General features: G+C 38.2%; 1 protein-coding gene across 1 annotated transcript; it reads right to left on the bottom strand.

Annotated features, from left to right (window-relative positions):
- Positions 1–470: 470 nt before the first annotated feature.
- On the bottom strand, positions 471–5,681 carry LOC113041417 (nuclear receptor subfamily 4 group A member 1-like). The gene is made up of 7 exons (XM_026199920.1): positions 5,550–5,681; positions 3,062–3,834; positions 2,791–2,920; positions 2,475–2,638; positions 2,165–2,367; positions 1,898–2,076; positions 471–1,814 (listed from the first exon to the last, which is right to left on the bottom strand). Exons 2-7 carry the CDS (start codon positions 3,830–3,832, stop codon positions 1,558–1,560), a joined length of 1,704 nt encoding a protein of 567 aa, XP_026055705.1. The 5' UTR covers positions 3,833–3,834; positions 5,550–5,681; the 3' UTR covers positions 471–1,557.
- Positions 5,682–10,726: the final 5,045 nt, after the last annotated feature.

Genomic DNA, 10,726 nt, shown 5'->3' with positions numbered 1-10,726 from the left:
TCTTCCTCTTCCATGTCATTCAAAATTTGTAGATTCTTCTGAAGGTTTTTTTTTTTTTTTTTTTACTCAAGGTTAATTTTTTCCCACTTTTTGCATTATAATCAAAGTGAATGAAGACTGAATTTGTCAAGCTCAAAAAAAAAAAAAAAAAAAAAAAGAACCATAAAATTCAGCATGTGTCATAAATTACTCTTTTGAATTAGATATTTTAATCTAGTTCATAAAAAAAGGTCTGGATGATTTGTTGACAGATTGGATTCCATTTACCATTCAGCTGAACACAATTTCAAGATCATCTGTGACTAATAGATGATTCAGCTGGATGAGAGCCATATGCAAATTTTCATTTCTCAGAATCACATGTAAGCATGTAGGATGTTTTCTACAACATTTTATAAATGAGGCCCACAGGATACAAGCTAGAAGTGCTAAACACTTTGTTTTTTTATTTTTTAATGAAAGAACAGCCATGCAGATCCCAGTCCCTTTTATTGATAAACTAAATGATATAAAGAAATGTTTCATAGAACCCACAATGATTTCTGTTCAAAATTTATTCAGAGAGCTGCACAAAATCAATGAAAGATAAGCAATACCTTTCATTTTATATAAAAAAAATCAGAATGCCCAATCTTGATTTTGTCATTATGAGAAAAGTTACAGTCTGCAGAAGCTCTAGTCATACCTATACATCTTTAAAAATACATACAAATATAATTACTCTAAGGTTTGACTGGTACACTAAACTAAGTCAGGCGTCTGTAATAATACTCAAAGTATTTGCATGTAAGAGGCTGTACATGGTACATGCACAGTAGCTGCACTGGATTTACTTTTATATAAACTACTCTTAAAATACACTAAACGTTCTAGTGTCACTGGATCTGAAACATTAGACAAGTGTACCACAGTCCTCCTATGCACTCAAATCAGTCCTGTACTCAAACATAATCTCTCTTTTCAGTGTAAGCACGTTTTGCGGCATATGTAAGGGAAATGGTTTTCTGGCACTTGAGCATATTTTAAGGCTTTGTATGATAATTTAAGCATCCAAGTAAATGCTGTTTGTACTCCCTGTTTTGGTCCATGGAATTTCTAACTTGAAATTGGAAGATGTTTTACTGGATTCTTGGATGCTGTCTATGTGGAATATGCCATCTGATCATAGCTGTAATACTGATGGGAATTCTTTCATCTAGAAATCACATGTAGAGCATTTGAGCTTCTTTTTTTGCACCACAGAATTGAAATGTCACCTTTTCAGCTAAAATATACTAAGATTTGAAACTCCATGTCTGTTTAGAGTTACCAACACGTTAAACCTAATCCATAATTCTTATGTGTCTCTTAATAAGTTTGATATTGAAGACTATGTGATCTCCAAACGCAGGCGTAAGTAGAATGTAATCATTCTCTGGTTCCATTCCAAGAAAGCAGAGAACAGTAATCAATAAAGTCCTTTGACTAGCCAAACCCCCAAGAGCTCCATTTCAAACATCTCATATCCATCTCTTTCATCTGTTTAAGTCACACCAGTTGTCCATTTATAAAGCCTCTTCAGAATGGCAACGTGTCCATGAAGATTTTATCCACAATTGGTGGAGGTGGGACCAAGTCTTCCAGTTTAAGATAGAAGATTCGCTGGAGGCCCTGGGTGCACAGTGTTCTCAGCTCTGGAAGTTTGCCCAGGAGTCGGGACAGATAGTTGGGCCGGGTGGCCTCGGGGGTACTTGTGGAGACGTGATCTCTGAGACACGTGATCAGGCAGTTTTGGAGGTCTTCGATCCGTTTGGGTTCTTTCAAGCCGTGTCGATCTGTTGGTCACAAGTAAATGTTAGAGATCTGTTTGGGCTAAAACATGACATTTCTGCAGTCTGTGTAGACCAAAGTCATTTACCTGTGATTATGACCAGTGTGGCAAGACAGGAGAAAGACGATACGTCCAGGTTCAAGCGGTGTAAACTCTGAGAAAACTCCATAATGGAATCAATCCAGTCGCCAAAACTTCGTACGCACTGTGTCCGGTGCAGAACCACACCGTTGCAGAAAATAAGTTTGTCTGTCTCAGGAATTGACCTAAATGTAAAGAAACAAATAGATGCTTAGTTAGCCTAAATAGTACTTTAATAATGCTAAATTCTGTCTCACGTGAACTGAAATGTACCTGTAAGCTAGCCGAAGTATGAAGAGCTCAACAAATGCTGACTCCAGAAGAAGGTCTTGGTCCTCCTTACAGAAGGCACTGAATCCAGGGATGTTTCCAGCCCACTTCCTGATCACTTCCATTGACCCCGTTAACAGGTCATAAAACTGCTGTACGTCATTGGCATCCTCCTTCTCAGACAATCCAGATACTGATTCCTGGTACTAAACAAGGACCAAAAATACAATCTATTAATTAACCATACTCTTAAAACAGCACTATAGCTTTACATTTTGCTGTTAGATTATTGTGAAGCATGTTCCGTCCTCACCTTTGAATAGTCCAGATTTCCACCGGAAGGGTTTGAGTCAATATGGGCAGTGACGAGAGAGGCGATGATGTTTACAGGCGAAGACATGGACAGTGAGTCCTGAGCAACTTTTGGCTTGGATGGTAGACGACCTCTTCTACCTTTCAGGCTGTCTGTTCTCACAACTTCACAGAGACACAATATGGACATTAATTAAAACTGCTTTAAGGGTATGTGGGTATTTTAAATTCTTTATGCATTTTTAATCATTTATGTTCTATGTTCTATATGTATTATGTTCTTTCTTATTTATTAATATTATATTTTTAATGCTCACCTTCTTTCACCATCCCCACAGCTAGGCACTTTTTGAAGCGGCAGAACTGGCACCTGTTTCGCCGCCTTTTGTCCACTATGCAGTCTTTGTAGGCGAGGCAAACATACTTGGCATTTTTCTGTACTGTGCGCTACAAAATCAAAAAGGAAACCAAGTCAGTGAAATAAGCCTGATTTCCCAAATCCAAAAGGTTGTTTTACGTAACATGACATGATTAAAGATTATAATAATTTATCAGCAAGACAAATACAGTACTCTCATGCTCTCTCACCTTGAAAAAGCCTTTGCATCCTTCACAAGTGCGCACCCCATAATGCTGACAGGAAGCATTGTCTCCACACACTGCACAGCGCCCTTCATTTCCTGTGGGGCTCCTTACTTTAGGAGACAGGTGTCCATCCATCAATCCTGAGCCATCCCGACTGCCCTGCTCCAGGCCGAAGGGAAGTGGAGAACCGTGTTGTTGGGACTGGGAGAAAGGATCCTGATCTTGGAGTTGTGGCTGCAGCTGTCCCAAAGGCGAAAGCTCGTCATGTCCAAACGTGAAGAAAGTGGCGGCCTGGTTCAGAGGCTTCTCTGAACCCCAGCAGCCCTCATCAGGGGAGCAGGGACTGAAGGTGTTGTCCCAGGCAGACATGGGCTGGAATCCCGGGGTAGAGGGTGAGGGCGCAGATGCTGGACTTCCAAAGCAGTTTGACCCACCTGAAGAGGACAACGTCTCGTCTAGGTAGCTAAAAGCGAATGTGCCTGGGTAACAGCCATACACCTGGAAGTCATCCAGCCTGAACGAGTCCTGCCCGGAGGTGCCGCCCAGACAGGAAGACGCAGCACCAGTGGCGATCTGGCATGAGTAGGTATCAAACTCCCCAGCGTAGCCGCCGACCAGAGAGGTGATGCTGGGTAGGGAGGGTGCGGAGAGCTGGTCCCGCTGGTCAGTCACATCCATGGCCAACCTGGAGGTGAAGTCAGGATTCAAAAACTCTGAGCTGAAGAGGGAGCTCTCATAGGTCTGGACTCCATGTTGACTTTGAACACAGGTCATTTCTGTAGAACAGAACCACAACATCTACTTTTCAATACCGTAGATATTGCTGCTGAAACGTCAAACGCCTCATGATTTGAATAACGCATCCTGACATATACCTAGATAGACTTACTCGACGACCAACGAGTCTGTATTGACACAGTGCCTTTGAGATTTCTGAGAAAACTTAGAGAGCCGTCTAGCTGGAAGGGGCAGCCATGCTTATTGTGTTACCACATTAAGGATGTCAGACGAACATGACACGTGGGTTGCCTCACTGAGAGGGTGTGTATGTTTGTGAGCGTGAGGGGGCGGTGTATGTATATGGAACTTTTTTAAGATAGACTCAAATTTCCCCTTGCAAACTCAGGCATAGTGTTCCATAAGGTAAGTGATAAGATAAATTAAGAAAAAATCTGCAGGCAGTGAAAAAGTGCTTACATTCATTCATAATACATTCTAACCACATGGATTCAGTCTTTAGACAGGCAATGGAAATATTTGGAAAACATGCCACTTATCAACTTGTTTTTTTTTACACTAGTAATTCTACAAAAAGTACTTTAATGAGCCTGGTAAATGCATAAGATAATTATGGATCAGCAGTTTGACAGACATTCATGACGTTGCACCCATAAGAACAGGGAACCTGATGATTATTTGACCCCTAAACATTTCAGTTCCTTAATATGGTGACTAATACACAAACCAGTGCATTAGCATTAGATATGTTTCTTAAAGTAAAAAATGTCTAGGTTGTTAAAAAAAAGCTTAATTTAAAAAAGAAATGCTGGGCAAAAGTAGTTTAGCATAATATGTTATAATTATTTGTTTGAAAATAATCACTAAAGCGATTTTGTTTTAGAATATTATTCATATTGTGTAAAAAAAAAAAGTCAGTGTGGGTCAACCAACCTGCAGGAAGCCAAGTCACTTTGTTTACAAAATAATAATAAAGTAAACAAATAAGCAGACAAAACCCCCTTCAGACCTGAGCTTCAAGGTCATCACTTTAATATTTTTATATTTTACATCGTTTGTGTGTGTACACTAAAGGCTACACCACTTGAAATGTCTATAGTAAATCAAAATGTGTAGTAAATTAACGTTTTTATATATGGATACGATGATATCGTTTCTTAGAACTTGTTTAAAATAAAAATTTTCCTTTCTTGTTTTTAATCATTATTTGTATTTTACTTATATGAACCGTTTGATGTATTTATGTAGCTATCATACAAATGGCTTAAGTACAGTCCGGTTTAAAAGGAGAGTGTATGCATAAGTAGTTGGCTGTTGCGCGAGCACCTGTTGCAGCGAGACCGTGCGCGTGCAGAAGCGCAGTAGCCTACTCACTAACACAGACACACACACCCTCTCAGTCTATTCTTTAGTTTCTTATCTTCTGACATTCAAATCTTTTTACATTTTAAATTCCAGAAGCCAACTCATTATGTGCATTCAACTCAATCTAGATACGCGAAAGGCTTTTTGTTTCTGAATAACTCGCGCGCTTCACGTAGTAAAAATAGAGAACAGTATACAAAATACATAAAATGAACAATATCTCAAAATTAGACCTCAATAGAACAAATGTTTCCATTTATAAACACGCACACCTACTTTGTATAACTGCGAACGCATATGCTGTTCGTATGCTATTTAAAAGAAGCATAAAACAGAAAGAAAAGTGTTCACTGACTTCCACATTTTAAAAGCAAAAATATTGACTTACCTGAAAATGTGTTGTGGTGAGGGACCTACAAGTGTCCGTATTCCAACTGATGGATAACCATGTATAAACGTCCCCGGCCACGACAAGACGGTTTTCTTCAATTTCTGTGAGCGAGCAGATATATAGAGACTAATTTATTGTGCCGTGACGTCAAAGGTGCATCCTCTCGAGGCGTTCCACTGGCAAATATGGCCATGCTGGGGCGGAGATCATCGGCAAATCTTTCCGGCTGCCGTCCAATCAGAGCGCTCGTAGTCAAAAGACATGACGCACACACGGGATTCCATTGACGCAAACAATCGCACGTTTATTGTTCTAATTATAGCAGCGTACTGCTGTGCAACTGGTTGAATTTAGGTAAAAATAGTGAGGAGAAGACACAAATAACTAGCAAATAAGCAAAGACGTGCATCAGAAAGAGTAAAAAGAAACACACAGCTTAAAAAAAACATTTTAAACAAGATTCAAAATGTAAATTTAAATAAAAAAAGTATTTTGGCTAATTTTAGGTAGCCTATAGATATATTTATTTTGTTATAAAATTGTTTAAAAAAATATATTACATAGGGTGAATGCATTATATGTTTTGATTTGAATTTTGTATTTTTATTTTTTCCCTTAAATTCTCAGTTTTTATTACTACCGCATGAGACGGTTTCCTCCTAAAGAAAACCACAAAGAGCCCACGAGGAGAGGGAAGGGCTACACCTGCACAGACTGAACGAGTCAAAACATGAAAGTGTTCGAAGAAAAATGAAAACGGAAGTCAACGCTGTCTGAGTACTACAATACAGGGTGTGCGAGGGATTGACAGTGCCAGTAAATGCCACGTATCTTCTGTCATGCGTTGATTCTCATGATTTTCCTTTTAACTGGGTATGAAAACCAAGCATAACTTCAAGTCAAATTATTACATAACATAACTTCAAATGATTATTTCATTCAGTAAGTACCCAAACAGTAAGATTTAAAACAAATAAATACATTTTTGTGAACCTGTTTTTCAAATATTACAATTGCACTCTGTTTAAAGTGATAAGTATAGTGAAATATTGAAAAACACAACTATTCTGAATCTGTTGGTTATGGCCCTGTCTGTCATTTCAAGGTCAACCGTCTGACCTTATGCATGTTGTACCACCATTTCCCTTTAACTTGCAGAAAAAATTTACATGATAAAAGATATTTAAAGAAAAATACTTTTTTGATGTCCATCATCTTAGTATCATATTCTAATCATTAGTAACTCCTGACACCTCTTGGGCCTCATTTATAAAGCGTGCCTAGGTTCAGGATTGATCTTACAGTGTAAGTACGTTTAAATTCATTTCGTTTTTGAAAGTGTAAGCTGTTCTTGCACAACATTTTGTAAATGAAGCCCCCTGTATCTGCATGTAGTAGGTGTAAATTGTAGTCTAGTTAGCAACCTTTTAGGTACAGTAAATAAACCAACCATGAATTTCTGAAGTTGAGGTGCTTGTGCTGCTATTTTAAAGAGCATGTCCTGATACAGATATGCTTGCTGAGTGGGCTACTACACGGTGATAGAAGCACTCTATATCAGTTGTTTCTTACATAGTACTTTCACACCTGTGTCAGAGAGTTTCCTCTACCACATCGACAAGTATAGCCTTTCAGTAAAACACATTGAACGAGTGACCCAGTCTTGCTGAATAGGATGATTTAAGTGCTGGCAGCCAAGTAACATGAAATGCAGGCCACTGACACAGTATCCAGTTTAGGTATTTAAAAACAAGGACATCAGGTCTTCAGAAGAATTCAGACTAGGCCAGCATGGTAGCGGGGGCTGACTCTTTGGAGATGGCCTGTGCTTGACCTGAGATAATATGTGACCCTGGACCACGAAACCAGTCATAAGGGTGAAATATAAAATTGCTTTCCATTGATGTATGGTTTGTTAGGATAGGACAATATTTGGCCCTATTTGGACAAAAAAAATTATATATATATATATATATATATATATATATATATATATATATATATATATATATATATATATATATAAAGAAAAATCGCATTTTAAATTGGTCCAAATTAAGTTCTTAGCAATTCATATTACTAATCAAAAATTTAGTTTTGATATATTTACAGAAGGAAATTTACAAAATATATTTATGCAACATGACCTTTAGTCTACTTAATATCCTAATGATTTTTGGCATTAAAAAAAAAAAAAACTATAATTTTGGCCCATACAATGTATTATAATTTTTATTCTTTTTGAAGACTGAATCTCTTGTACACGTCACATTTCACTCCAAATTTTTTTTAAGAAGTGCATCAAATTACAGTCATGCATGAATCATTAATAACATGTAATGTAAAACTTTTCATTTCGTGGTTAAATGACGTATTTATTGCATATTCTTGGGAAGTTACAGTCTGAAACACGCTTTTATCCAGTTGAAGCCTTATCGGTGTTTCCTGATATAATCCGTGTTTTTGCCAATTTCCATCTCGCAGTCTGTGTACCCAGAATTGGCTTTACCTCCTTCTTCCGCTCTTATCACGAGTTGGCATCTTTTTCCTATTCACAGACTTTAGCTCACGAGCCTGTTATTTCTCAAGGCAACGCGGAATCTCCTTCGTTCTTCCACCTGTGATGCGCGGACAGGAGCGGGAGCCGCGCCATCGGTCTCAGACTGGATCCTCTCTTCCTCTTTTGACCATGCGGTCGGAGAAAAGCAAGGATGTGTCTTGTCTCAGTCTCTGAGAACAAAAAGAGGAAGTTTCGTCAATGACGTCACGACGCGCTTCGGCTGACGTAGCAGGAATCCCTCCCGCGCGCGCTGCCATATGGGGAAGCCCAGCCGAATACAGCAGAAGCGCCTGTTGCTAAATGACACGACAGTTTTCCATTACGGCATCCATTTACTTCGTGCCATAAACCGGATCACGAGCTTAATTACTTTTAAAATAAACTTTTTAGGCACTGATGAAAGGCAAACGAGCATCGAGGGATAGTAACAGTTCAATTATCTTACAGCTGCTGAGCTGTTGGCATATAGGTTGAGCTGAACTTGTCACGAGGGGCGGAATAGGAAAAAGACGACGAGGAAGTGGTCACAAGACCATGAGAAAAACATTGTGCTGACACGCAGAATGCGATCAGATCGGAACAGGTGTTACGAGAAAAAAAGAGAGATAAAAGACAAAAAAACAAATAATAATACACCTTTCAAACAAGTAAGACAAAACCGTACAGGTGTAGGTTATCTCAGAACCCAACAGGACACGAAATAAACAACAATTTTGAAAACCACTCTTGGTTGTGACACGTTAGTCACCTTGACCTGTCTTACGTAAAATTAAACAGGGTTTTCTTGGTGGAAAAAGAGGCAATGCAAGTGGAGATTTTGGGTGCTGTACTTGTCTAGCATTTTATTTCAAAACTATGGGCATTATTAGGGGATCTGTCTGCCTAACCACTTCCACAGTCTGGCAAGACTTTCCATTATAGTAGTTGGAATACTGCTGTGGGGATTTGCACGCATTGAGATAGAAGGACATCAGTGAAGTCAGGCGCTGATGTTGGGTAATGTGTCTGGCTTGCTATCTGCATTCCCATTCATCCCAAAGGTGTTCAGTGGGGTTCAGGTTTGGCCTTTGTGGAAGTCAAGCCCTTCTGCATCAGCTCTTCCATTCTACTGAAAATGATTGTCTAAGATTATTTATTCAACTGTTATCATTGGGTGTAGAGGAAAAACCCAAAGCTTTTAATTAAGGGGTGTGCACATACCTTTAGCAATGTTGTGTATGTATCAAAAGAACTAATCGTTTCTTTCAGTTTAAATCTTTTTTTAACGGACAAAATATGTGAACTTTTTTTTTTTCTTTTTTTCTATACACTGTGCATATTTTTTTTCTTTTTTTTTGTGTGAAAAGATTTCAAACAACGAAATGTCATCATTCTGTTGGATGTTTCAGATGTTGTGTCTTTACCATTTCACTTAGTAAATAAAAGTAATAAAATAAAACTTAAAAGAAACTGTTAAAATCACCTATTCCCTAGTGGCATTGCTTGGTCCTTTCAACAGAATGAGCATTTGCATTATCTGGAAATTATATATATATATTATTCAGCAGGGATTATATTGATCACACACATAATTTCACATTGTTACAAAAAAGAAAAAAGAAAAAACTATTTCAAATAAACTGTCCTTTTTAATTAAAAACAAAAATGTATTATGGTTTCCGCAAAAAAGAAAAATAAATAAATAAATAAATGCAGCACAACACAGTAATTCACATAGTGACAAAAGTATTTTTTAACACTGAAAATATGAAAATTTTCTTGAGCAAATTAGCATAATAGAATGATTTCTGAAGAATCATATGACTCATGAGCATTTCCATGAAATTGATTATATAACGAAAAAGAAAACAACTAGTTCTTTTTTTAGCTTGTGTCTATATCGTGGCAGTGTGCTGTTCTTTCAATCTTTTGATCATGAACCAGCTCTAAAGTGTTTTTGGTCGTGCACATACCAATTCGTTATGCTCTACTGAACATCATGCACTGGTCATTTTCCCATATAACACGTAAACCGTACATTCCCTGTTGCTGGGTTCAGAGTCAGGCACCTGTTGTTAAACCAAAGTGATTTACGTACAGCTGTTCACTTTCAAGACAGAGCTAGCTCCCCCTGTCTGTATGTCAGTAACTGCATCATGTGGCTCTCCACGCTGCAGCCTGGCTTTTGAAACAGATCAAGTGCATATCATCCTTTGCTGTCTTGATTTATTTGTAGCTTAGCACACTATTTATGTAATGATATGCAAATGTGCCAAGATAAGGTCCCTTGACTTTGCCTGGATCTTGAACTTGACCTTGAGAGGATATTGCCCGCCAGCACAAGTCCCAAAAGGCTTAGGCCGAAGCCAGACAGCTGCCTTGTGCCTTCGAACTGAAGCTATCAAATGTAAACCACCAACTTGATCACTGTAGTTTCATTTCAACTTTTTAATGAGGACAAGTGATGCTGTTAAAGGGAAAGCTCACTGAAACATTCAGGCATAACCTGAATAACTGGACATGCTTTTCAATATATAGTGCTGCAATGATGCATATTTTATAGGCCAACCTGGAAGTTAACATAATCCTGGTTTTCTCAACACAAACCCAACAGGATTTTTCCATTTGCTTTTGC

The sequence above is a fragment of the Carassius auratus genome, chromosome 23 (genome assembly GCF_003368295.1).
Source record: "Carassius auratus strain Wakin chromosome 23, ASM336829v1, whole genome shotgun sequence".
NCBI classification, from domain to species: domain Eukaryota; kingdom Metazoa; phylum Chordata; class Actinopteri; order Cypriniformes; family Cyprinidae; genus Carassius; species Carassius auratus.
This window is presented reverse-complemented; position numbering and strand designations above follow the sequence as displayed.

What these genes read in the sequence shown, in the direction of transcription:
- LOC113041417 (XM_026199920.1), bottom strand. Translation starts at nt 3,832, where the DNA reads ATGACCTGTGTTCAAAGTCAACATGGAGTCCAGACCTATGAGAGCTCC. An exon ending in GATGCAAAGGCTTTTTCAAG is followed by an intron (nt 2,921 to 3,061) that starts GTGAGAGAGCAT and finishes TTGATTTTGTAG; the next exon opens with CGCACAGTACAGAAAAATGC. An exon ending in CACACTGGTCATAATCACAG is followed by an intron (nt 1,815 to 1,897) that starts GTAAATGACTTT and finishes TGTGACCAACAG; the next exon opens with ATCGACACGGCTTGAAAGAA.